The 22,177-nt window shown below is 42.5% G+C and overlaps 1 protein-coding gene across 1 annotated transcript in view; it reads right to left on the reverse strand.

Annotated features, from left to right (window-relative positions):
* ZNF704 (zinc finger protein 704) overlaps window positions 1-22,177 on the reverse strand; it is a 122,000-nt gene that overhangs the window by 39,485 nt on the left and 60,338 nt on the right. The window contains exon 2 of the mRNA XM_068237559.1: window positions 20,520-20,773. Within this exon, the coding sequence (XP_068093660.1) occupies window positions 20,520-20,773 (254 nt within the window). The remainder of the gene's footprint in view (window positions 1-20,519; window positions 20,774-22,177) is intronic.

Here is a 22,177-nt window from a genome sequence, read left to right on the forward strand (position 1 = left end):
AAGGTAAAGTGAGAGAGAAGGAAGCATTTTCCATTAGCTCTCTGTTATAGACCATTTTATTCACAGCTGCAATAAAAAAAATATTGAGCTGGCTGAGTATGAAACGTATCTGAGCAGCTCTTTTACTGGAGCAGTAATTTATACAGACCATTTTCCTTATCATCTTCTGCTTACAAGTGTTTTCTAAGAAGTTTTGTTGAGATAAAAATAGAATTTTGCATTTCATGCATGAGACTCTAAATTGGATTTTACATTGTTATTTCCCTGGGGATGACACTTTCCTTGAGAGTAACTGATAAAACAGGTTCTGTAAATAAATGGCGGAAAGCGTGTCACCGAGGACAGACCACCTGCTCTTCAGGCGGGAGCGTCAGGCAGATGCGAGGTACAAGATGGAGGAAGATTGGATCACCGTACAATGGCTTATTGTGCCCCACTGGCCTTTAAAGAAGACCTGTCACCACCACTGCCACTGAAAAGGACACATGGTTCTCCCATAGATCACACTACAGGTTTATTTCCTCATCACAGTGTGAAAAGGGTCTTGGTGTTCACATAACGTCTGGAGGAAATTCCTAGAAAAATGTCTGCATGTGTTCCCTTTATCATCAGGATATGGGCATGTGGATTGTTTTATTCCATCATAAAAGGCAGCAATAAAGACTGAAAGAAAACACAGGCTATTTCCTCACACTTTTATTACTTCTTTAATCAGTCTTTAGGGTATGTGCAAGCCAGCATCATTATTCCTTCATAAAAATCAGGAATACAGATTGGAAGAAAATACAGGTTATTTCAAGGCGGATTTAAAGCTGAACTCCAGAAAATAAACAACGTTATTTTAGTTCTGGAAAGTGTGAATAAAGTTTACAACCTATTTTTGGGTCTTACTGGCCTTTTTTTCACCTCACTTCCTGGCTTTGTGACTTTAATGGACATAGCTGAAGAGAGTGTGGATGAGGAGATATGACTCACAAAGTGAGATAACGCTAGTGAGTCTCAGTGTCCTATAAAGTAAGGGCCGATTGATACAAGCTTTAACCACTTCAGGGCGAGAGCAATTTTGACATATCAGCACTGCTCCCATTCAATCATCAATAACTTTATTACTACTAATCACACCTAAATCATCTATATATTGTTTTTTTTTCAGGACAAATTGGGATTTTAGTGTGTGAAAATTTTGTTTAGTAATTACCTTATTTTCTATGTATATTAAAGGGAAATTAAGATAAAATATAGAAAAAAACCACACTATTTCTCCATTTACATCCAATATAGATTTACAATAAACACTGCTAAGTATAAGTTAAACCCACAAATTTTGTTTGCTCATCCATCCTGATATTACAACATTTAGATTATGTTCCTAGCACAATGTATGGTGACAATATTGTATTTGGAAATAAAGGTGTCTTTTTTCTGTTTTGTGTTTTTTGCTTTCTCATTGTACACCACTGATGATTATGAGACCTTATTTGCAAAAAATAATAGTAATATACCCTCATGGCATACATATTTAAAAAGCCAAGTTCCTAAGGTAACAATACATGTTTTTTTCTCTTATATTCTGTCACTTTGTTTTCTTTTTTTTTCAAACAAATTTTATTTGAGTTTTTCTTTGCTCAACAGTGCTTTCAAATATAAGTACAATATTACAAGGTGTTATATAGAAAACAGATAAAACACAATAACTTCCTTATCTCAAAAAAATAATGGTCATGCTATAGTTGTAAGCTTAAGCAAGTTTCCAATAATACAACACATTGGGTCGACAAGAAGTACACCATTGAACAAAATCTTTTATCCCCTTCCCTTCCTCAGCATCTCCCCCCTCCCCTGCCCTCGTCATCTCTGGTTCCCTTCCTTTCTTTTTTATTTACTTATTCACCTCTAATTTTCCTAGTGTGCCAGATAATTGCTCTGTTAAATACCACTTTGTGTCCTTGAAAGGTGATACCATCTCCGTTATTTCTCTCTTGGAGAAGGTCTTTATAATAAACTGTCTCCAGGTTTTAAAGAATTTTTTCGTTTTTTTATCTTTATGTGTCAAAGCCTCCAACCTGTCCATTCTCAGCAAATGTATGAGTTCCTCTTTGACATCCCACACCGTGGGCTTGCTAGAATAGATCCACTTATTAAAAATCACCTTTCGGGCGGCCATAAACGTTAAGTGAGCCAAGGTAGGGATATTAACACCAGCTGTCGAGGGACATTCCGAGGAGGGATTTCTTGGTGGAGTATAATGAAATAGCATCAGTAACGGATTCAATTCTGGCTTGATTTTGCTAATTGTGTCAATATAATTTGTTACTTTGTTCCAGAAAGCTGATATTACTGGACAAGTCCAGAGACAATGAAATAAGTCCGCCTCTGGGGAAGCGCACTTTGGGCATTCTGGAGAGTAGTGCGCTGGAGGGTTTTTATACTTTATATTGAATGCATATTTGGCCCTATGTATAAGTTTTAGTTGCGATTCCCTCCAGTTCTCTCCTGATATTAGTTTATAAGATGTGCGGTACCCTTCAATAATTTTTTTTTCTATGTCCTCCCCTGGAATATCCCTCGACCAGCGATACAAATTGTGGAAGGCTTTGTTCGTAATACGAATTTGTTGTAAACTTGTTTGTACGGTCGAGAGGGACAGTTTATTTGTATGTGGAGATATAAATTTGTCGAAGTCATTCAGAAAGTATGTGGATGGAGATTTACCCCCCTCATCCCGGACATAGGACTGCAGTTGACCATAAAATAGGAAGTGATTTTTAGGAATATCATATTTTGTTCGAACTCCTAAAAATGACATAAGTTTGCCTTCTCTCAAATCAATGAGATCTCCGAGTCTTTTTATTCCTTTTTTCTGCCACTCAAGGAAACCCCCGTGGGCAATGCTAGCCTGGAACCCCGGTAAACCCCATAGAGGCATATATTTGGACACGCGGTTGGGAACGGAAAATAACTTACATAGTTCCTTCCATGCCACCACTGTGTCTTTAATTATTCTACTCGATTTTGTTTTAGCAGGGAAGTCTTTTAATGAAGTATGGAGTAATCCAGACAATTCCCAGGGTTCTACGAAAGCAGATTCTAAAGCAAAGTTAGAATAGTAGCTAGTACCATTTATCCAGTCCCTTATATTACGCGTGAGGCATGCTAAGTTATACCAACGTATATTTGGTATCGCTAAGCCTCCCCAGTCTTTTGGGAGATGAAGCTTTGATAATGCTATCCTGACCTTGCCTTGTCTCCAGAGAAAATCCGAAAAAGCTCTGTTTAATTGTTTTATATCCGAGTGCTTTAGTAGTAAGGGTAGTGTTTGTAGTGGGTAGAGTAGTCTTCCAAAACTTACTGATTTTATAAGAGCCGCCCTCCCCATTAGATTAATTGGTAGGGATTCCCAGCTTTGTAACTGTCTCTTTATGTCCGAGATGAGGGGTTGGTAATTTAGAGCATAAAGTTGGCCGATGTCTCTGTGGAATTTTATGCCTAAATAAGTAACCTGATTACAAACTTCTACCGGAAGTTGGCCTCTACCTATTGCTGGAGCCATTGAGGATAGGAACATTAATTGACATTTTGAGATGTTGATTCTGAAGCCACTACAGCTCCCCACCTCATTAATTATACTCAACACTTGGGGGAGTTGGGTCTTGGGGTCACTCATAAACAATAAGACATCATCCGCGAACATGGCCTGTGATACCCAGCCACCACCAACATCCACCCCCTTATTTTCCATTTCTAGTATCCTTGCCAGTGGTTCTAGTGTTAGGTTGAACAGTAGTGGAGACAACGGGCATCCCTGGCGAGTCCCTTTTTCCAAGATTATATTTTCAGATAAAAAGCCAGAGGTATATATTCGCGCTCCCGGGTTTGTATGCATTGCTGTAATTAATCGGTATATCGGGCCACTAAAGCCCATTTTGTCAAGAACCAGCGTTAGCCACCCCCAACTCACATTATCAAAAGCCTTTTCGGCATCTATTAAAAGAATTGCATAATTTCTGCATGTCTTGGGGTAGGCCTTTACATGATCCTGAACTAGGAGTAACTTGCGTATGTTTGCTACTGCCGACCGATTTCGTACAAATCCGACCTGGTTTGGGTTTATCAATTTGGGTAAAATTTCTGCTAATCGATCTGCCATAATTTTGGAGAGTAATTTTAAGTCCTGATTAATTAGTGAAATTGGCCGGTATGATCCCGGTAATGTGGGGTCTTTGCCGGGCTTAAGTAGAAGCTTGATATAGGCCACGTTCGCGGAAGTTGGGTATTTTCCTTCTTTCAGGATCCTATCAAACAGAGCCTTTAAATATGGAATCAATTCTTGGCGTAGAAGCTTAAAAAATTCGGGAGTAAACCCGTCAGGGCCAGGAGATTTCCTATTTTTTAGTTGTTTAATTGCATCACTAATCTCTCCATCTGTAATTGGTGCATGTCACTTTGTTTTTATTTTACAAGTCTTTTATTTTGGTACAGAATATGCAAAAATGTAATTGCTTTTGATTTAGTTTGTGACTAAAAAGAATACACAAGACATGGGCCTCAATCCTAAAACTCTCTAAACTCCATTCTACAACTTATCAGGGTTAAAATGTTACCATGCAATTTCTCTTGCAATTTTGCTTAGACTTTCCCAAGTTTGAACATAGTTTTGAAAAATGTTTATGTTGGATTAAGTTTGTTCCTACCCATTTTTTATGTGATGTGCGCTTCAAGACACACGAAAATGTATTCTACAAATATATTCGATCAGTTAGGCTTAGGTGGTTAAATGGGGTGATTGCGACATTCATCGAACAAAGCACCATCCATTCAAATAAATGGAAGCTATTTTCAAATGACAGTTACAGCTTTTTGTGTTGTTCATGTAAACCCCGTTATCTCGTCTTGTTCTCTACGCTACATAGGCCTAAATTCACTAAGCAGTTTAGACTAGTCTACTGCTGGTGTTTAGTGTAATGTTTTAGACCTGTTTTTAGACCTGGTCTAAAACATTCGGTAATTAGGTCGGTAAAGCAGGGGAAATGATCAAAAGATGCAATTCACAAAGGCAAACAAGAAGTAACCATGCCCACTTTTTCCGACAGAGATTAGACCAGGTGATTTCTGTAGGTAAAGTAATTCTGTGAGGTATTTTAGACATGAGGATGGAAGCTTTTGAATTAATTATGCAGGAGTTTAATTGTTTTCAGAGGAGAGCTCATCAAAGGAGAAGGATGTCTGTTAAAGCTACTAGTTTATGAATTGCATCTTTTGATCATTTCCCCTGCTTTACCGACCTAATTACTGAATGTTTTAGATCACGTCTAAAAAAAAGGTCTAAAACTAATTATTAATGGATTCCCTCTTGATGCACCTGATTTACACCACAACCATCACTAGACTAAAAACCATCAGTCTAAACTGCTTAGTGAATTGAGGCCATAGTGTCCGGAATCCAGGGCTGTGGAGTCGGTACAAAAATCCACCGACTCCGACTCCTCAGTTTAGGATTTCACCGACTCAGACTCCTCTAATTTGCATATTACAATCTTGTTGATTGAAAGTATGTAACATGAAATTCGTCTCTTAACTGCCAACGCTTAGGAATTTTAAAAGACAACTGAAGTGAGAAGGATATGGAGAATGCCATATTTATTCCCTTTAGTCATAGACTAAAAATAGTCCTTGGTAAGAGTACTTGTACAAGGTACAGACCGGAACAAAGAACATCTATCAGGCCATAGGCAATGTGACTGTGGGTACATGTAAGAGTGATGTGCAGGTGCTCTGCAGGGGAATAAGGAGATTCTTCCTCTATTACACATTCTTCATGCACAATCTGAACCAGGTTTATGGGTGACAGACAACACCTCTGTGTTCAATGTGCACAGCATTCTCAGTGGATTCCCTGCAGCTCTGTGGGGAGTGCATATGTAGAGTATAGTACTACTGTGTAACAAAGTAAACCTGAGACAGATGAAATTAAAGTTTTATACATACCTGGGGCTTCCTCCAGCCCCCTTCAGGCTACTCATTCTCTCGCTGTCCTCCTCCGCCACCTGTATCTTCTGCTATGGTTCCAGGCACTTGAGCCAGGCTGGCGTAGTGCGCATGCACACACTCCCGTCGCTGGGAGTGTACTACACCTGCACAGCACTATTGTGCAGGTGCAGAACGCTCCTGACTGTGGAAGCGACATGCGGCCAGACTGCGCTGACTGGCTGATTTACCGGGACTCATAGCAGAAGATACAGGTGGTGGAGGAGGACAGTGAGGGACTGATTGGCCTGAAGGGGGCTGAAAGAAGCCCCAGGTATGTATAAAACTTTTCTTTTCATCCTTCTCAGGTACCCTTTAATTCGTAGTCACCAAACCAAATTTTAACAACATAACAAATTATTTGATTTCATGAGCAAAGAGAGTGCATAAATTTGCATAAATCAGCATCAATGCAGAATTATTTCCATCTCATTGACCATCTCTATTAGTAACACAGCTACACATCAGGCTTTATTCTTACAGCCGAGATGTTATTTAGTATATATGTTATGGCCAGAACCCGAAGTCTGGCCACTTCACGATCTGGCTGGCCACTTCGGGTTCTGGCCGGCCAATGTGCGAAGTGGCCTCTGCGCGGTGGCCAATGTTAGGAATGACATTTATTCCTGAAAGATTAATGTGTTTACATGCGGGCGAATGTAACAAAACTTAGTGAATTGAATGGAATTAAGCCGGTGGCAATGTAACAGATCAAGCCGCCGGCCTCTGCTCTGCCTCCTCTCCTCCCCCCCTGCCTCCCTCTCTCCTACGTGCGCGTGTCCCCAAGAGTCGTTCGTGGCTGCAGGAAAAGCAGAGCTGGGGGACACACATGTCCCCGCCGGCTGCCCAGTATAGGAGAGAGGCAAGGGGGGAGGAGAGCGAGCTGAAGCCGACGACTTGATCTGTTACATTGCTGCCGGCTTAATTACATTCAATTCACTAAGTTTTGTTACATTCGCCCGCATGTAAAGACATTCATCTTTCAGGAATAAATGTCATTCCTAACATTGGCCGCCGCGCAGCGGCCACTTCGCACATTGGCCGGCCAGAACACGAAGTGGCCAAACTTCGGGTTCTGGCCGTAACATATATAAGAGATTCCTGTGTACACATCATATATACAGTCCTCAATCAGATATGTATATCTGACTTTAAAAATATGGAGACTGCTTTATTGAAGCAGCACAAGTAACTAATTTTGATTGGTTTATTTCATTTTTGAGGACTAAGCACAGCTATTACTGTATGTATAAATTATTTATGATGATGACTATTATCTGAGAAATAGAACATTTTATCATATTTTCTATTTTAATTACAGTTTAAATTCATTAGGAGTCGGTGCATTTTTTCCCGACTCCGACTCCAGGCACCCAAAATTGCCTGACTCCGACTCCACGACTCCGACTCCACAGCCCTGCCGGAATCGGCTACATTTAGTGCCTACCTGCCACCCCAGGGGGCTCAAAACTCAACAATGGAACGGCCGAATCAATGCCAAATGCTTTTCTGTAAATTTGAAGAAAAGTGTTTAGCATGGCTAAACAAGACATCCTCAGAAGTCCGTATGAACCGGCCCTAAGTAAAGGATGTTCCAGCTTTGCAGTGGCCCTACTTCTGTTTCAGCTTCACAATGTCCTATGAAATGTGTAGCAGCTTCACGATATTCTATAAAGTCTGTCCCAGCTTTCCAATATCTCATATAGTATAGCCCAGCTTTCCCGTACCCCTACTGTTGTGCCCCTTCTTACCAATGTCTTATGAAAAGTGTTCCACCTTCAACAGAACCTCTACTTGTGTGTTCCCACTTCCCCATACCCATACTTGTGTGTTCCTCCTTCCCTGTGCCTATACTAATGTATCCTAGCTTCCCATTGACTAATAAAGTGTGTAGCAGCTTCCTAATGTCCTATAAAGTTAGTCCCAGCTTGCCAGTGCCCCTTCTAGTGTGTTCCAGCTACCAAGTCCCCCTGCTTCCTAGTGCCCTGTCTACTGTGTCCCAGCTTCTAATTGTGCTATTCAGTTGGCCCAGCTTCTTAGTGGCCCTAGTAGTGTGTCCCCACTATCTAGTGCCCCGTTACAAGTTTCTCCCTGCTGCCCAGTGCCCTTTATACTGTGTGCAAATTTTACAGACATCCTTAAAGATCTCCTGTACTGTGTAGCCAACTTTACAGTGCCCCCTGTAGTGTATGTCATTTATTTAGGGCTCTTTCACATTAGGGCAAACTTTGTGCGTTAACGCAAACGGCAGCCGTTTGCGTTAACCAAGGTAAGATGAAAGTCCATAGACTTTCATTTTACCTTTCACACTCGACGCTGCGTTTTGATGCGTTGCGGTTCCGACGCACCCGGGCGTAGTTTTTCCTCCAACGCACCCGCGAGCCGGCGTTTTCCGTCGGGTTTAATTACCAGCTACCGCCGCTGATTGCGTCGCACCGCAGATACCCGACGACACGCCGCAGGCAGACAACGCGTGCAGGAGAACGGCTCCTGCTCGCGTTGTTTGATGTGAAAGAGCCCTAAGTTCCCCAACCCTGTCCTCAAGGCCCACCAACAGTACATGTTTTGTAGGAAACTACAATCATTCACAGGTGTGATAATTAGTGTCTCAGCAGAGCTTATCTCCCTTTGTGAATTTCTACAAAACATGCACTGTTGGTGGTACTTGAGTGCAGGGTTGGAGAACCCTGCTCTATAGTGTTTCACCCAGCTTGTACAGCCGTATAGCGTGTGGTGTAATTTTCACAGTCCCCTAGCGTGTGCATCTCAATGTCAGAGCTCCAACTGCTGACCATACTCCATAGTGTTCGGGAATTACCCACATAAATCCAATAAAGTTGCTCAACATTATCCAGCTGGTTTATGTATACCTCTGATGGTTGTGGGTATCACCAGAGTCTGAGGAAAGCAGGAGCTATTTACTACAGTTACTCCTTTGGGGTGCACTACACTTACTAGATATGACAAATCCAAAGCTTCTGGAAAAAAGCCACCTAAACCTGGGTGCCCCCTGTGTCCCAGAGTGAAAGGTGTGATGGAAGAATTACAATGTGATGACATATGGCTCTTTACAGTAGCTACTTTACCGGGATGATCAGGCTGCATGTATGGATTGATACGTTAGGAGACATAAAATGTGAGCGGAGAAAACCGACCGTGCACCATGGTGTTTTTGTAATTCAATTGACATTAGATTTGATAAAAAGATCAATAGTAACCAGAAGGTCTTAAAAAGTACATCCATGCAACCTAATTATGTTGTATGTGTTGTATGTTGCCTAATTTTGTTTTTGGGGGCACACACTGGACCATTGTGTTGTTTTGGGAGGACATGATGCACAATTATGTTGTTTGGGTTTAAGTTATTTTCAGTGTGAACTGCTCCACAGACATAATAGTATGCATGGATATGTGTCACATGCAGTTCTGCACTAATTCACGTGTCTTGCCTTGTAAGGGGTTTTTCACCTTCCTCTGGATCAACAGGGATATGTGAGGGAGCAGGCTGGTGTTGTATTTTGTTCTCTGGTTGAACTCGATGGACGTATGTCTTTTTTCAACCAAAATAACTATGTAACTATGTACTTTGTAAAAGTTGAATTAAGCACTGTGTCCCCAGACTTTATCTGAATCATCAGACCTTGTGCTAACCAATTTATTTTTTGGGGCAAAGTGTGTAATGGGGGTGGATGGAGGACTATGTGTGTTTTCCATCATAGTTCTGATACTGTGTGGGTATAGAGTGTGGAGCCATTGCCACATAACACCAATCCATTTCTCACTACACTGGCTACCCATAAAATAGAGAATCCTTTTCAAAATTGGTATACTAACATTCAAATCGCTCCACAACCTAGGCCCTGGGTAGCTGAAGTATTTGTTGCAGCTGTGTCACACCACCCACTACCTCAGATCAAAAGGATCCAAAAACTTGACCACCCCCAGAGTTCAACTAAAAACCTTTGGAGACAGAGATTTCTGTCCTGCTGACATCACATGCAGTCTCCAATCAGAGAATTGAAAAAAAGAGAGGAAAGAATGTAACTAGTGATCAGGAGCATCCCTGTTAGACCAATTCTTTTTGCTGGGCTGATAAGTTCTTCAACCTAGTCTCAGACACACCCATAGCAATCCTTGTGAACTATACAGAATGTGATGATGTCATGAATTCAGCCCTTCTACAACTTAACAGACAGCCACTTTTCTTTGCATTTCAAATTCAGATTGTGTCTAAACGGGGGTTGAGATGTTGCATCACTTTTAATGTGTAATCCCGGAGTTCAGCTTTAATATTTTTACTGAATTTGATTATTTACGAGAGGGGTGAGGATTTGGTGCCAACGCTTTGGATACAGAGAAGTTCTTGCTTTTAATATCTGGAAATAACATAGCTGGTTTATTGTCCTTCCAATAAATATTAAAGATTACCCTGTTTTCATAAAACTCCAAAATTAACAACCAGGAGTTCTCATGTGCTGTGAAATATGTTGGTGTCACCTCCGGAGGACTCAATCTGAAGCATGAATAATTCATGAGAAGCTCAGCGTTCACAAGGAAAGGTTAGAACAGCTAAATAGAATGAGGATTGACGTGTGTGTGTGTGTTAATGATAGATAGGGCAGCTTCACTTCCTGTACTCAGGAAATACTTTTAAGAGTGTTAAGGCGTAACTCTAATTTTATTACATTTTGTATCTTAACATTAATAACATTTATATTTCCTGCCGTGAGCATTTCCTCATATAATTAGAGAGAAGTCTTAGCTAGAAGAAAATCAGAATCTCAGATTCCTGTTCAGAGCCCTGATTTACTTGAAGGGAATCTGAAGTGAAAATAAATTTATGAGATAATGAATTGTATGTGTAGTACAGCTAAGAAATAGAGCATTAGTAGCAAAGAAAAGAGTCTCATATTGTTTCCAGTACAGAAAGAAAAAAGAAATGTCACTTGTTAGCTATGCAAAACAGCTTCTCTGAGCTCTCCTACCCAACTTGGGTCAGAGACAGTCTTATTTCCTGAAGCACTTATACATCAAAGAAACAGTGAGAGGCAGCTTCAGATAAACACAGTTTAATCCCTAATTGTTGTTAGGTACACTATGTCTGTAACATTTTGTCAAATAAAACATTTCCATGGATAACAGACCTTATACTGTGTGCAGTTAGCACTGTGGCAGCTGCTAATCAGTGGTTGTTACTGCTGCTGGCATAGTGGTGACTGATACCCTACAAGTGAACAGAGGGCGAGGCAGAGGCAGGCCACCTTGTGTCACCGCTCTGCCTCGCCTTCTGTTCACTTGCATGCTGCACCACCGCCACAGCCTGTGGCCCACATTGAATCAACAACTGTAGAAAGCTTTGGGACCCCCAGGAAAGGCTTGGCAGGCCACATTTGGCCCCCGAGACGGACTTTGGACATGCCTGGCCTAGATGTATCGCAGACACTGTGAAATACCAGTGCTGCACATGGCTGCAGTTGAATGACCACTATTTCCCTAATGTTTAAGTAACTCTCACAAGACAACTTATGTGGTGGGAGGGTGAGCAGGTAAAGGTAAAATATTTTTGCCACTTAAAGAAGGATTGGTCGTTTCCCACCTTGCCTGCACCCACTTGGGTTGCATGGTTTGAGTGCTACGTTCACGGCGGGTGCACATCACTATGTGCACTATCTAGTAATTTCCATCATCAACAATAACCAGGCCTGTTTCACACGGGCAGCTTAGGGAGTGAATTCACCTAATGTCAGCAGCTCAGATGCACCTCCTGGATACTGGGAAGCGCACCTTACAAGCAGTTGGGAAGTGTCTGTCTCATGGAGGCACATATGAGAGCAGCAGCTCTCAGACATGAGTAAGCTCTTCACATCACTGCACCGTGTGTCAAATACTGACATATGTGTTACTTAACCCCCTTGCCGTTCCAATTCTGGCGGCAAGGGGGCAGCGCAGCACTTTTTAAATTTTTTTTATTTTTTTTAAATCATGTAGCGAGCCCAGAGCTCGCTACATGATAGCCACTGACAAGCGGCATCCCCCTATCCACTCCGATTGCCTTCGGCGATCAGAGTAAGCAGGAAATCCCGTTCAGAACGGGATTTCCTGCTGGGCCTCCCTGGTCGGCATGGCGACCGGGCGGGATGACGTCACCAATGTCATAGACGTCGGGACGTCAGAGGGAATCCCGATCCACCCCTCAGCGCTGCTTGGCACTGATTAGCCAGGCTGCGCAAGGGATCTAAAGGGGGGGGGGGGGGGGCGGCGCGGCGGGTAGCAGCGAATCGGCGGCGAGCGGAAACTGCACGCAGCTAGCAAAGTGCTAGCTGCGTGCAGTAAAAAAAAAATTTGAAAATCGGCCTAGCGGGGCCTGAGAAATCCTCCTACGCAGGTTACCCCGAGCTGAGCTTTGTGTTTGCCTTAAAATGCAACCGGAAGGCACTGAGTTGCCAGAAAACTGGAGGCAAAACTATGCGCTGAGTTCAGTGTGAAAGAGTCCTGTTGTCCTTTGCAGTTGATCAGTTGATCATGTGAATCTCCTCAGAGCTCCTTGGGTCAGCAAGCTTTTTTCTGGAAAGTAAAATCGGCTGCCAGGCTTCCTTTAAATGTATTTCCCTTTAAAGGATACCCGAAGTGACGAGTGACATGATGAGATAGTGTATGTACAGTGCCTAGCACACAAATAACTAGGCCGTGTTCCTTTTTTTCTTTCTCTGCCTGAAAGAGTTAAATATCAGGTATGTAAGTGGCTGACTCAGCCCTGACTTAGACAGGAAGTGACTACAATGTGACCCTCACTGATAAGAAATTCCAACTATAAAACACTTTCCTAGCAGAAAATGGTTTCTGAGAGCAAGAAAGAGATAAAAAGGGGAAATCAGTGAGGGTCACACTGTAGTCATTTCCTGTCTGAGTAAGGACTGAGTCAGCCACCTACATACCTGATATTTAACTCTTTCAGGCAGAGAAAGAAAAAAAGGAACACAGCATAGTTATTTGTGTGCTTGGCACTGTACATACACATGTCTATCTCATCACGTCACTTCGGGTATCCTTTAAACAATGCACATTGCCTGGCAGTCCTGCTGATACTCTGCCTTTAATACTTTAAGCCATAGACCCAGAACAAGCATGCTGATCAGCTGCTCTGACTGAAGTCTGACTGGATTAGACGCAGGCTTGTTTCAGGTGAGTGATTCAGACACCATTGGAGCCAAACAGATGAGTAGGACACCAGGCGACTGAAATTGTTTTAGGCACTCTCTTTCGGTACTCTCCCCCGCCTCGGCTTGTCGCAAGGGAGATGCAAGTCTATGGAAACTTGCATAGGAAACGCGATGCGACGTGGCAGAAGTATACAAATTGCCACAATGCTGTTACACAATCTGCAGCATGTTACCGCATGAACCTTGCCTACAGCACAGATCGTGCTGTAATGCAAGACAATGGGCGACGCAGTGAGTGTGATAAAAACAATAAGATCGCAGTGCGGCGTGGCGATGTACGGACAGACAGTAATCCCAGTGACGTACTTCCTGCCCAGCAAATGACCCAGCATACGCATATGACCTTGTCGCAGCACTGAGGCGCAGGGTCATATAAAGCTAGATTTATACAGTGCGGTGATGCAGAGGCAAGCTTACCTGCCGCATGATCACCGCACCCTTTAGGTGTGCAACCGGCCTAAAAGGAAATAAATATGGCAGCCTCCAGATCCCTCTCACTGCAAGTGTGCTTTATGGAAACAATACGCGGCTTGGGTAAACTTCAAGACAACAGTTGTCATAACAAATTTACAACAGCTCAGCAAACACTAATCTTCAGGTTTGATCATACAACAATACATCACGGCAAGTTACTGTAAGAAACAAATGAGAAAATAAAATGTGGCCACAATCTGCATTGCAAATTGTCTGTCTCAGTCCTCTTACAAATAAACAACAAAAACATATTAGGCGATGCTGGCTGCAAGCCATCTCTGTGCTGAGAGCGGGTCCTGCCAGTGAGGGAATCTGTTTTCTAATGAAAGTTTATTAGATTTGTGGAACACTAATGTTCTGCTGGCTCATTCTCTGCTCTGCGGCTTGCAGTGAGCTGCTGAAGGAAATTAATACAAATATTTTGCTCGTATGTGCAAATGTGCTGAACAGCAAACTGTGGAAGGTCAAATGTTAGAATGGATGGCACAAGTATACAGTAAAGGTCATACTTGATTTTACTCAGTTTAAAAGGGCAAGACTACTTTTATAAAGGGAATCTGAAGTAAAAAATGAGATAATGATTTGTATGTGTAGTACAGCTAAAAATGGAACATTAGTAGCACAGATATGAGTCTTTAGTTGTTATCTATGCAAAAGAGCTTCTCTCAACTCTCTGACCAAGCTTGGTTGGCTATAGTGCTGTTTTCTGAAGCACTTATCTCAACGTGTCTCTCACTGTTTCTACTGTAAGGTTTTACCGAAGGAAAGTTCAAAGGGTCATTCGCTCTGCTCTGCTTCATAGTTTAAAATACAGAGTGTAGTTTTTTAAACTGCAAATAATAGAGACTGATGCAATGCTTTAACCACTTCGGGACTGACCGCCTAACCCCCCTTAAGGACCAGGCATTTTGCGGTGGAGGGGGGTGCGCGTGTTTGGGGGGGTCGGGCGGCCAGTTCCTGTCTGTGGCTGGCTGGGCAGTGTCCCCCCCATGGTGGCAAGTGTCCCCCCTTACGCCAGCAGCAATCACTCACCTTCCAGGCTCCAGCGATGAGCCGCAGTAGCCCCCTTCTTCTCCAGCCGGCATTTCCGCTCCAAATGACGCTCAGGTCGGGTCGCGGCTTGATGACGTCATAAAGCCGGGACCCGGCGAAGACCTCAGACGGAGCAGAGATGCCGGCCAGAGCAGAGGGGGGTGCCGATCGTCGCTGGAACAGTAGGGAGGAGAGTGGATCCTCTTCTTTTCCCCCCTGCCGCCGCTGTCAAAGTGATCACTACGATCCGACGGCGATCATAGTGATCACGTGATCAGCAGCCATACGCGATGGCTGCTGATCACTGAGGGGAGATGTCAGCTGTCATATGACAGCTTAATCTCCCCTCTCGGGTGCGCACGATTGCGTCGGGATGGTTGTTTAGCGCGGATGTTGAATCAACATCCAGTCAGAACGGTAGCACCACCTGCTGGACGTTGATTCAACATCCGTGGTCCCCAAAAGGTTAAAGGTTTCTAGCATACCGATGGACTCTGTTTTAACCTTCCTGGCGGTAAGCCCGAGCTGAGCTCGGGCTATGCCGCCGGAAGGCACCACTCAGGCCCCGCTGGGCTGATTTGCATAATTTTGCTAGCTGCGTGTGCAATCCGATCGCCGCCGCTACCCGCCGATCCGCCGCGTCGCAGCCGTCCCCCCCCCCCCCCCAGACCCCGTGCGCTGCCTGGCCAATCAGTGCCAGGCAGCGCTGTGGGGTGGATCGGAGTCCCCTTTGACGTCATGACGTCGGTGACGTCATCCCGCCCGTCGCAATGTCGATGGGGGAAGCCCTCCAGGAGATCCCGTACTTTCTTTCCTGGGGGGATGCCGCTGAGTAGCGGCTATCATGTAGCGAGACCTTGTCTCGCTACATGAAAAAAAAACATTTTTTTTAAAAACGGCTTTGCTGCCCCCTGGCGGATTTTGATAAACCGCCAGGAGGGTTAAACATACCATTTGATAGAATAGTATGGATACTAAATGTTACTTTTACTGAACCAAATAATGCTTCAAGAGCTTAAAGTTCTGTTTTAAAATGTGGTCAGGTGAGCTAAAGTAGTAGTATCTGTGGGGGGAGGGGACTACGACTACATAAACTACATTTTACACTAAAGGTGGCCACACACCATACAATTTTTGTAAATTTCTTTTCAATTCAAGAATTACAATCAATTTTTCTCGCTGATTGTGAGATTTGAAAAAACCTGACCAATGTACCACACACGTGTTTTTTCCCAATTATGAAAAAAAATGATTAAAAACACTGACAAAATTGCTTGGGTGTATTTATTAAGAAATTGACAACCTACCCTACATCATTCAATTTTCATCAAAAACTGGTAAACAAAAATCCAGCACTTGCAATGAGCTTATATTAAAAAAAAAAAAAAAAAGGTAGAGTAAAGAAAATCTTTCATTTTATTATATCACGATCACCTTAAAGAGACACTGAAGTGAAAAAAAAAATGATGATATAATGATTTGTATGTGTAGTACGGCTAAGAAATAAAATATTAGGAGCAGAGACATAAGTCTAATATTGTACAGGAAGAGTTAAGAAACTCCAATTGTTATCTATGCAAAAGAGCCATTAAGCTCCACGGCTTTTAACCTCCCTGGCGGTTAATTTTTTTTGCCACTTAGGCAGAAATCCTTTTTTTTTTTAATTTTTTTTTTTGTTTCATGTAAAGCTAGCAGAGTGGTAGCTACATGAAACACCACTAGAGGGCGCATGTGTCCCTCTAGTGCGATCGTCGCCGGCATCAAAAGCAAACAGGGGAACGCGTATATAATGCGCTCCCCTGTTTGGCTTCTCCTGTCGCCATGGCGACGATCGGAATGACGTCAGGGACGTCAGCCGACGTCCTGACGTCAGATGCCTCCGATCTAGCCCATAGAGCTGCCCGGAACTCATTGGTCCGGGCAGCGCAGGGCTCTGGCGGGGGGGGCCTCTTGCGCCGCTGCGTGCGGGCGATCGCCTCAGCGCAGCGGCGATCGAGCTGTACGCGTGGCTAGCAAAGTGCTAGCTGCGCGTACAGCATTTTAAAGTGAGTAAATCGCCCCACCAGGGGCTGAGATATCTTCCTGCGCGGCATAGCCCGAGCTCAGCTCGGGCTTACCGCCAGGAAGGTTAAAGTCACAGAGAGCTCTGTCCCCTGAGCTTGTTATCTCAAGTGTCAGTCACTGTTCACTGGCCTGCTCTGTAAAATCATTTAGAATAAAATCATTTAGAGTAGTGTGTAAACTGCAAATATTAGAGAATGATGCAATGTTATAAAAAAACACTATATAACTGAAAATAAAAATATGAGAATATTTTTTTGCTTTGTATGTTCTAATAATTATCCGTACTACACAACCAATTCATTATATCATAATTTTGTTCCGCTTCAGTGTCTCATTAAGGCCCATATACAATTACCATTTTATCCATAGTTTTGTCTTAGGTTATTTTTTCACACTTTAAGAAAATGCCTTTCAAGACACCAGCAAGCAAAATACGCAAAACATTTTTTTCACCCTCCTTTATAGTACTTTTTCAATTGCAAAAATCCAAAAAGTTATATTAAAAGAAAAATGAAAGAAAAATGAAGATGAAAAAATATCGCCTGGGAGAAAACACACAAAAAATGTAATTGAATAAGGGCCAAAATGCTTTTTGTGTTTTCCCAGAAAAGCATTACCATGGGCACATGAGAATACATACAGCAAGCAAAAAAAAAAAAGATGCATTCTCAGTATTGGCAAGTGTGACCTTGCCAACATCTATGCTGCAGAAAACACAAGCAGTGTTCTCCCCAGGCTCTTTTAGCCAGGTGCTCCACCCGGCTAGTTTTGGTCAGCACCCGGCTGTCATCGGCTCACTTCCTCCTCAGCTGTAAGCAGAGTTGTGCAGAAAAGCGACGACCCTGTATTCTTTCATCTTACTGCACCCGGCTACTTTTTCATGCCACCTGGCTGGAAAAAAATTCTGGGGAGAACACTGACAAATGAGGCAGCACCTCCAAAGTGACACTTAGCTGCCTCTGTTATGCCAGATAGTTTACTCCTAGGAGATAGTTTTTCATCTTTTCAACTAAAAAAGTACCCAAAAGTAGGTGAAAAAAAAGTACTGTCAAAATTATTTTGAGTATTTTCTTGCTTTCTGGTGGCTTAAAAGGCATTTTATTGGCAAGTTTAAAAATATCACCCAGGAGAAAACTCAGGAGAAAAGATGAATTGCATATGGGCCCAAGGCCCATATGCAATTCCATTTTTCACTTGAGTTTTCTCCTAGGTGATATTTGAAACCTGTCAATAAAATGCCTTTTAAGCCACCAGAAAGCAAGAAAATACTCAAAATAATTTTGATAGTACTTTTTACCTAGTTTTTGATACTTTTTCCATTGCAAAGTGCTAAAATTTTATTTTAAATCGAAGATGAACATTTTTCTTGTAGGAGAAAACTCAGGTGAAAAATTGAATTGCATATGAGCCCATGTCTTTCTCCCCATTTCAGTAGACTGGCAACCATAGTGTACCAGTATGTAAAAAAAGCCCTAAATACCCTGTCTGGTGTTGGACTGAGACAGTTAGTTAACAACAGCAAGTTAAAAACAGGCAAGTGACATTGTTTATAAGGGAATGAAGATGGCAGCCTCCATATTCCTCTCACTTTAGGTTCCCTTTAAATGATACCCGAGGTGACATGTTACATGATGAGCTAAACATGTGTATGTACAGTGCATAGCACAAAATAACTATGCTGTGTTTCTTTTTTTCTTTCTCTGCCTGAAAGAGTTAAATATCAGGTATGTAAGTGGCTGACTCAGACAGGAAGTGACTACAGGGTGACCCTCACTGATAAGAAATTCCAACTATAAAACACTTTCCTAGCAGAAAATGGCTTCTGAGAGCAGGAAAGTGATAAAAGGATCAACAATTCATAGATTTGAGCTCTGACATACTGTACTTCAATGAACGTGTCACTGAGCAGAAACAATGAAACAATAATAACTTAATAAGCATATTTCAAATAAAACTGTGAAATATCTTAAAAAGTCATTTTAGGAGGAAGATAGATACAATTGTCTATTTCATTAGTTTATTTTCACCTCGGGTGTCCTTTAAAATATAAAATGCTACTTGTCCTGTAGTGGCCAAATTATGGCACGAAATAACCAAATTAATAACCAAAGTGCCCCACCCAAAGCACAAATTAAAACAATTTATTGCAAACGCTACCAAGACGTACTGTATAAAGCTTCTCAGTGGTATCAGAAGTCATTATCATACACTGTGGTCTTTGGTCGAGTCCATGATAAATGAAAAAATTAAGGCAAATTTGGCTGACAGGTATAACCACCAAAAGGTGTGGCTGCCCTGGACTCAGAACGTTTCCTCTATGGGTATCAGGTGTGCCTTATCAAAATTATAGCCATAACTTCCTTACCTGTTACTTTATGAACTCATGTGGAATTTAGGCTGTATGATAACGTTTTGTCCCTATGACCATTAAAAGTGTTATGTGTTTGTTTCAAAGTTCCCATCATGCCAATGACAACTAGTCTGAAGTTATATATAAATTTACACTCTATTCCAACTGTCTATAACTGTCTAGCCCTTGCTTTATAAGGGTGACTGGCCCTTATTTGTGCACCAATACATGTATTTTTATTGGCAACTAAATAAAATAGTTTTGAAAGTAAAATATCAAATGTTTAGTTTTAAAATCACTGTTGGCAAATACATCATCTAATGCCACAAGCATTAAGGCTAGTGTTAGGACAGATAGACTAATCTGTTAAAAAAATGTCTTGATAAACACGCCTCTTCCTCCCCACAGTGTGAGCAGAGCAACTCAAGCACACCAAACCTTCCCATGATGCCCTGTGACAGTGGGCGTGTACCTGACCACAAGGTGTGCCTTATTACTTGCAAAGGTGGAACTTTTGCATCCAATAGGATTCCTGGAACTGGGATTTAAAAATGAGAGAATAGGTACTGCAGCACTTCCCATTAATCCATAACCCAGCAGAGATCAATGATCACATTTACCGTATACAGAAAATAAAAGAGATAAAATGATAACAACAGTTACCTATTCCAAGAAATTTCAGCAGAGATTCATTTACTTTTCCCATAAAAAACATAGTTCAGATTCAAGTTTCAGAAGCATGAATAAAATACTAAAATCTATGGAAGTATCCGAGATGCATTTCACACCCAACTCAGCCTTTAATTCTCACCATGTATCACCAATTCAATAAACGCCCGGCTAGAAGATTATATGTTTTAAAGGTTGAAATGTGGAAATGGCTTTTATGGCACCCCTCAGATAATTCCCCTCTGAGGAGAGCGCCCGCGTATCACTAAATCACATATATAGTTCATAATTAAAGAAAATTAGCATTTAAATGACACTTGTGACAAAATCGCTCTGAGTTTTTCCTTTCATAGTCACATTGTGTGGCCTAATTTAGCAAAGCTGTTAATCTCAGTTTCTAAAGACACTAGCGGAGGTATTACATGGCTGAATACTTCCAGTCTCTGTGAAAGAGAGACGTTTAATGAAAAAGATCCATAGCTTGTACCTGATAGCAGCATCAAATGATCAGTAAAAGCTTCCTTCTACTGCCCATGTTAAAGGGGGCTTCTGCCTTCATAAGAGATGATAATTATGTGTTAAATTAGAAGTTTCTTATCATGTTTATAACATTCAGTTCTGCTTGTTATAGCACTTTTGGGTGAGCATTATGTGGCTGAATGTCCATTTGAGAAATGTTTAATTACCTTGCTTGAGGAACATCTATATTGCATGAGACCACCTTGCGCTTGTGTTCCAGCAGACAGACTGATCTCGCACAATCGTGACTCACTTCCTGGTCAGACTCCCATCTTCTGCTAGAATTCTTCAGTATGGTGTATGAAGCGTCCTTCAGTTCTGCAGACTGGTCAGTGATCTGAGGGACTGTGGCAGTGCGACTAACTCTTCTAGCGTTCGCAGACTGCTCCTTCGCTTCCCAGTCCTGCTTTCCCCGAGTTACCTGTGGAAGAACATTTACATGTTCAAGCAAATCAGCGGCACACATCTCCCTTTTATTGAACCATCATGAACCCACTATCTGAGTGGACAGCCACAGTCTTTAGAACCACTTTGGGTCTAATGTGTTGCCCCAACTCTGCCCCTCCCTTGTATCGCTTTACAGAAATTCCTGCACTGATCCGTCATAACTGGGCCTCCATTGCATGAAGTGGTGAAGACAAGCCTCCTGCCGATCGAAGCACTGTGAGCGAGGCAGTGGCTGTAGTAGCCATTTCCTTTCCAATAGGCCAGGAAGGGAATGAACAAGTGGTGTGAGGGTCATGTCAATCTCATATTTTTAATTGTCAGGATGCATAAGTTATCACTCCGTCATGTCACCATGGCTTTGATTCACATGGGTGAAGTCCCTGGAGGTGAGAGAGCCAGGGCTCGCCCACATTTCCCTCTGGGTATCGCATGGTGGTTTGGGGGCCCCAGTAAGTGAGAGAGGCTGGAGCCCCGGCTGTCGTGTGAACCAGTGTTTGTGATTTTAAATTTTTGTTTTGCAGCTTCCAGGATGCGGTTGACAGGTGAGTGGTTAGGGAGGGGACTGTGTGGGAGATGCCTACATTTGGCTGTCCCTGTAAAAGATGTAATCAACGATTACGTCCAACCAAGCCTCCCACCTGAATGCTAATTTATGCAGATCCTGCTAGATCGGTATGGCAGGCAAAGGGTGTATGACCGTACACCTGATTGGCTGACTGGCGCCTGCTGGCCAGATAGAGGTAGGAAATTGCCTGAACTGGTAGTGAGCAATTGTGTGTGTTGCAGTTTGCATTCAGTTTAGAGGTGATGGGGGTGAAGTCCCTGGAGGTGAGAGAGCCAGGGCTCGCCCACATTTCCCTCTGGGTATCGCATGGTGGTTTGGGGGCCCCAGCAAGTGAGAGAGGCTGGGGCCCCCGGCTGTCGTGCGAACCAGTGTTTATGGCTTTGATTCACAAAGCTAAGCTCATGAATTATCTCTACTTATTTACTTTTAAACTTTCAACACTTTCCAAACAACAAAATCACTTTTCTCACCTAGTATTTTTTCCTATTTCAAACAGTTTTTTTGAAATTTTACCTAGTATTTTTTTGTTGTTGTTGAGAACTTTGAGAAAGGTTTCAACTAGATGTCTCATGTCTGGACAGGAAGAGAGAGATGATTTTACAGATGGGGGCACAAAACAGCAATTCAAACCCAAAAGCGGTCGAAAAAGTACTAGTAGACCCTATTTAGGCAGACGCTGCAATGTGTATGGCCAGATCTGCAGATATTGGGCTGGTTGTATACCAATTGAAAGAAAGAGGTGGCAAACCACTGGCTGCAAATATGCTTTGTATTGCGAAACAGGTAAACTACATGTTACAGACTAACTTGGTC

Source organism: Hyperolius riggenbachi, chromosome 5 (assembly GCF_040937935.1).
Source record: "Hyperolius riggenbachi isolate aHypRig1 chromosome 5, aHypRig1.pri, whole genome shotgun sequence".
Classification (NCBI taxonomy): Eukaryota; Metazoa; Chordata; class Amphibia; order Anura; family Hyperoliidae; genus Hyperolius; species Hyperolius riggenbachi.